The sequence below is a fragment of the Mizuhopecten yessoensis genome, unplaced genomic scaffold, assembly GCF_002113885.1.
Source record: "Mizuhopecten yessoensis strain PY_sf001 unplaced genomic scaffold, ASM211388v2 scaffold10603, whole genome shotgun sequence".
In the NCBI taxonomy this organism is placed as follows: domain Eukaryota; kingdom Metazoa; phylum Mollusca; class Bivalvia; order Pectinida; family Pectinidae; genus Mizuhopecten; species Mizuhopecten yessoensis.
This window is the reverse complement of record NW_018408629.1, coordinates 1,634,770-1,640,923: the sequence shown is the minus strand read 5'-3', so window position 1 is coordinate 1,640,923 and position 6,154 is coordinate 1,634,770. Positions and strand designations below refer to the sequence as shown.

General features: G+C 37.0%; 1 protein-coding gene across 2 annotated transcripts in view; it reads right to left on the bottom strand.

Annotated features, from left to right (window-relative positions):
• LOC110461388 (dynein heavy chain 10, axonemal-like) overlaps positions 1-6,154 on the bottom strand; it is a 73,671-nt gene that overhangs the window by 20,023 nt on the left and 47,494 nt on the right. For both annotated transcript variants that reach the window (XM_021514837.1, XM_021514838.1), the window contains 6 exons: positions 5,557-5,707; positions 4,618-4,706; positions 4,050-4,247; positions 3,158-3,391; positions 2,237-2,516; positions 1,059-1,201 (listed from right to left, as the gene is read on the bottom strand). In XM_021514837.1, the coding sequence (XP_021370512.1) occupies positions 1,059-1,201; positions 2,237-2,516; positions 3,158-3,391; positions 4,050-4,247; positions 4,618-4,706; positions 5,557-5,707 (1,095 nt within the window). The remainder of the gene's footprint in view (positions 1-1,058; positions 1,202-2,236; positions 2,517-3,157; positions 3,392-4,049; positions 4,248-4,617; positions 4,707-5,556; positions 5,708-6,154) is intronic.

Here is a 6,154-nt window from a genome sequence, read left to right as displayed (position 1 = left end):
GTGGGGGGTGGGGGGATTGGGGGAGGCTTCTGATTTAACCGATATCTGTTACATCCCATCTTATCCAAATTTATTGTTGTGATCATTCTGCAATATTGGGAAAGGGGATCCCGGCCGATAGATGAATGGGGGTTTGGGGTAGGGAGAAGGCCTCTGGTTTTACCGATATCCGTTATTTTCCATTTTATCCCAATTTGTTGTCTTGATTCTGCTGGTTACATATCATAACAGATTTTCATAAAAGTTTATACAAAGGTCAAGTATCAGAACTAAGGAACAACCAGGATTATTTTTGGGTCATACGGTATATGCCGAAAAAGTTGTTTGTACTTTGCATAAATCCGTAAAAGTGAACACAGTTTTTTCGGTATATACTGTATAACCCCAAAAATAATCCTGGTTATATAATTATACAGGATATATCCCTTATAATTTAATTGTAACAGTCAGACACATTTTTTTTATTCATAGTGAATTATTTATTCAATTCTGACAAAAGAAAATAATTTTGCACAAAACACAACATTACGAGGTAATTGACAAGCAAATTCAACCAATCAGAAGTTAGAATTACAAATACCGCGCCAAACATTGGGACCTCATCACTTTTTGTGTTGTCAGGTTTTTTTTGAGGTTATATGATTTAACCTGAAAAAGCCTAGCCAAAATTAAATTATTACTTCATACAAGTTCGTATTTCAGGGCTGCCAAGGTCATACTGTTTCAGTATGGAACATTCTGCCATTCCAAAAGGTATCTGCATACAAAGTTTAACCCTTTCACCCCTACGTAACTTAAGTAAACTCTACCAAGCAATGATCTGGATGAGCCCATTATGGTCTTTATTGGTGAAAGGGTTTATGAGTTCAAGCTACAGAGCGGAGTGTACAAGATATATACCCAAGAACAAGTGATGCACAGATGGACCGATAAATTGGTATTGGCTTATCATGGACAGAGTGTAAATCTATAGTCCCCTCTGGTGGGGACAAGTCATAATCTCTGTTGATGTGATATAGAACCCAGCCAAGCTGATGTGTTTGCCATGTGACACCCACCTTGTCCCTCTTTGGTTTGATTTCCCTGGCAACCACACAGTATCCCATCACAGCTTCCACAAACTTGAGCAGCCCAGAACCGGCCTTACTAATGTTCTTCATGGTATCCAAAGACAGAGTCATCGTCTTGTCACTCATCAGACCTGAAAACAAGGTTTCCAAGTACAGTGCCACCTTCTGGAACTCACATTAATTGATCCATCCTCCCTTTTCTCAAGTAGTTTGAATTGCTTGGCCCCAATAATCACATTCTTTTTAAAGTAGCCTCAGATTATTCAAACCGCCATTGCCTGAGTACCCTATATTCCTCAAAATCTTATTTATCCCCAACCGCTCAAATCTTCAGTATTTATCCTATAGGTTGATTTGTAACAGGTATAGTCACACCTGCCTAGCTATTACACTTTCTGCGTGCCATCAAAAAGCCTTGAGGCACCAGTTACACAGGTGTTGACCAGTGGTCAGATAATCAGAGGTTTAACTCATTAAGTACCTCTACTGCTACCCTGTTGTAGATATGTTTAATGGAGGTGTTCATTTAAATTGAGTACATTTTTAATGTTAATTTTGTTATCAATCAGCATTATAATAACATGGGTTCAAAATTTTGTTCATTTCAGAAATATGTAGCAGTTTCTTTCTTTTTGTTATTCGGAAAAATTAACATAAACAAATAAAGTCTGTTAGACATAGGCCTAAATGATACATGTACTTTACCAATACAGTTTCTTTATTTAATTCCTATTCTAAATACAGATGGTGTTAAATATGTTTTTATTGTTGAGCAGTTTTCAATCTCTGTTATTAATGTTGTCCTCTTTATCAGACTCCTATTCTTATACTGTCTGCAACAATGACAGAGCTCAAGCTTTTCTGCTATTCCATTGATCAATAAACTGTCAAAGTAGCCTTGTATTTGTCTAATACTACACATTCCTCAAACTACTAATCTGGTTTTTGTTGTTGTTGAAATTTTCACATTAATGACTCAAGTACATATTATTTGGTGTAAAATTGTATTTGGTGCAACTGTTTGAAACCATAGGCATAGTACCCAGAGAAAACCCACGTGGTCGGTCAGTTGACCCCATACTTTTTTTTACGTCCGATCAGGAAATCGAACCCCGGCAGCCTTGGTGAAAGGCAATGTTACCGATTTGTCTTTGCCCACCACTAACCTTTGACAGCCTGTGTTTGCCTGGTAGTTATGGCGTCGACGTCCATCTCTTGGAGAGCCTTGAGGAAGTTTCCCTCGGCCATCATGCCCCTGGCTGACTTCCATGATACCTCTTTGATTCCCCGCAATACCACGATACACTCGCACACTCGCTGTACCTCTGGGGGAGGCTTTGAGAATGACCTGATTTCTGTAACGTCAGACTTGTCCAGATCCTCTAGAGCTATACGGGCAGCTTCAAGGGCAGGCAAAGCCTCCGCTAGGGCATCCTCTGCTTCTTTCTACAACACCCAACACCAACATTTTTTTTATATTACTGAAGATGGGTTTTTATTTTGACAACTGCTATATCCTGCAATAAGCCCAAGGGGTCAACACATAATTTCTCACTAATGGGCTTATAACAGGGCAATAAAACAGTGCTTGTTTACATTTCTACTGAACTACAATAGATTTGGGTGAGCTTATTATGGTAATTTACTGTCATTTTCATCATGAAATAGATGTTAGAAAAAATTTAGCGATCTAAATTTTGGTAATCCACCGGATGGATTCCATACAAAAAGCATGGTTGCTATGCAACTTTCAACAGCTTTAGTCTATAAAATATACCATATTCACCGTAATTAGCACCCCTCTCTCTTTTGTGGGAGGAATGTATTTTAGCAATCTAGAAGTTAACACTCCGAAAAGCTGATTTATTTTTAACCACCCTTTTCATTTAAAATCTGTATTTTGGCAGTCTGTGGTAATTTTCTTTTTAGTAATACCTTCTTTTGATTCTATTTTTTTTTTATTGTACTTTATATAAATTCAACACTTAATTACAAAAAACAAAGTATGAATTCTAGAGCACTATAAAGAAATGACAATCAAACATACATAAGTGTAAAGGTTGACCAATCATCCTAAACTCTGTTACCTTCTCCTTGGCGATGACAACACTTTGTTCTGCAATTTCCTTTCCCTTGGCCTCAGCTAACTGTTTCTTTTCTGTGGCCATGGTTGAATTCTTGGAGATTTCTGCCAACATGATCTCACAAGACTGGGTTTTCTCTGTGACGGCCACTTTCTGAACAGCCAGTCGATCGTTTAAAATGGCTAGCTGTTCGCTAGCCTCAGCAATCTTCATTAGACCCCCACTGAGGCGCTCGCACTGTATGGTGAAAATGGAGACAATTTGCTTAGTTTATAAAATTAGAAAAAAAATCCTTTCAAAAATAAAAAGATGGAGAAACCTGGAATTTATTTTATGTGTATCAAATTATAATATTTAATCTAAGTATGGTAAGAGAGCCAACGTCAGGTGTAGGTTTGTGGGTTGATCAGTGGGGCGCTTCACTTTGAGTACGGATACCAAAGTGTCACCAATAAGTGAGTTTTAAAGTTTATTTAGCCGACTAAACTTTAAAACCCACTTATTGGTGATGCTTGAGTATGTTGTGATTATAGCCATTTTCTTTATATTTAATCTTAAGATAACAAATACAAAACACAATGACAGAGATGAGTGGCTTTATGATAACTATTAAAACCTTCTACCGCCAAAAGCAAACAGAAAATTGAAGCAGACAGAGGAATTATATGTGCAAAAAAAATCAATCTTAAATAACCATTGATCATGAGCAATGTGATATTCATTGCCTTGTCTATGACCACGTGACTGTAAAATGGGAACGGAAGACAAATTTAAACATTTAGAATGTTTGAGAAAAGTAATCCGTAATAATAATAGGGTACTAAAAACATATCGGTACTCTGATGTTGGATATTGCCTTATATGTCTATATAATTATGAACATTTTTATCTTTACCTGAGACAGAATGAAATTGTCCTTTTCGTCCAACAGACGAAGGTATGTGTTGATGAAATCCAGGTAGTTTTTGGGTGTCACATAGTTGTTACGACGGAGGCGCTGCTGGAACTTTTTGCTGTACTCGCCAACACTCTGGTGGACAAGCACAATGTGGCTTACCACATTCTCCCTGTTCTCATCCGGGATCAGCTTATTCTACAACAAATATATTATCTATAATGTTAAGTCACTTAAGAAAAGTGTTCAAAGACACAATTTATTTTATTTTAAAATCTTGATGTCGTATCTTCCGCTGTTATCAAATGTTCGCTGTAATGATAAATTTGCTCTCATCATGGAGGGCGAAAAGACAAATATTAAACTATAGTGAAAATTTCCTGGTATATATAAACTTCATTTATTTTACAACAATTATGAAGCAAGTTTTTACACATTATACTAATTACTCTTGTTGGCCTGGATGTTAGCGGGGAGTCTTAGTGTGGGAGGAAACCGGCTTACCTGGAGAAAACTCATGTGGTCGGGCAGGTGACCCCATACCTTTTCACGTCCGATCGGGNCTTACATCTGGTGCTATGAAGACACTTGCGACTGCCAACAGGGCCTGCTCTGGCCAGGGGAAGAACCAATCAATGTTGGCACAGTTCACCAAACCTGTGGGGTAATAACACAAAATCTCCATGTATATTTTCTTCATTCATTTTCTTGGAACAGTTGTTAATTCTAAAATTTTCACTGATATTCACTTATCATACACATTTATAACATGATAACAAGATTGAGATACCCAAGAAGGAACACCAGGGCCCATATTCATGAAACCGTTCTCATGCTCAATGCTTAAAGCATGTGACATAGTCAGATAGTCAAGTGTGAACATTTAAAATAGAATGCGGCTTGACATCTCTCCCAAATTCTTCCAAAAAGGTTGACAAATTGTGATCTCTTAATTAATTAATCTTAAATCATCGGAACAAGAAATTGGGCTTGAGCACAAAATTTTAGTTTAGCATGAGAATGGTATCATGAATATGGACCCAGTAGTAGGAACAAGGGGAGGAACAGTAGCAACGTCAGACCTGTGTATAGGCCTGAAACAAGCAGGCGACACCATGCCCCTCCACTATCCACCAAAGCATCGCATATATGAAAGTAATTATGCAATAATTTTTTCTCCATAAATATTGTAAAGGCATTTGATTTAATGAAGTATCATATAACTGCGTTATTGATAAATTTATAACAAGTAACGTAACAAAATGTATGTGATTATTAAGTTATAAATTAAAATTTGCGACTCCCAGTATTTTACTGTGGATAAACCATTATTCAATACTGAACCAATCCTACTTGTTAAACAGATTTTACATATGTGGACGCATCTGAAAAATCCTTCCTGCAAATATACTGAGAAGAAACACCCATTTTACTGTTTACCATTAAATTGTCTCAATAGGAATATGCTAATGAGCTTAAATTGGAAATCACCATCATGACCTCATACCTGGGAAGTTCCTACAGCGAGTTCTAAGGGCGTCACCAACAGGAGACATGGCAAGGACAATATGGAGGTTGCTGGCACACTTGTTGACAAAAAACTGCCACACCATCTCACGAGCATGAGGGCAACCTGCAGCTATGGCCTCATTACGTACCTTTGGGTCAAAGGTTAAAAAAAAGAAAAGTAAGGGTTATTTCTTTAATGAAATGTGACTGGATATTTTAAATGATAAAAAAAAAATACATTTGCATTTGAAATCAAAACAAATTCAAAATTCAAGCATTCAAATTCAAATTTAATCCTACTGCTGCAAATGAAATATTTTTCTAGTTAACCCCATAACATGATAGAACAAAAACAACTCTGCTCCAACTGTTTGGAAGGTAAGAAACAAAAGTGGCACATGTTTATATAAGGCTGTACAACGGATATATCAACATTTGATGGTGATCACATAAAATCCCAGAATGCACCTGTTTTGTTTTCCATTTCAACAATCAGGAAATGTGAATGATTCATCTTTGACATGTCATTAAGCCAATGAACATTCACACAACTGGTTCCTATCTGAGAAGATCATCGCATCTACTGCAAGAAAATT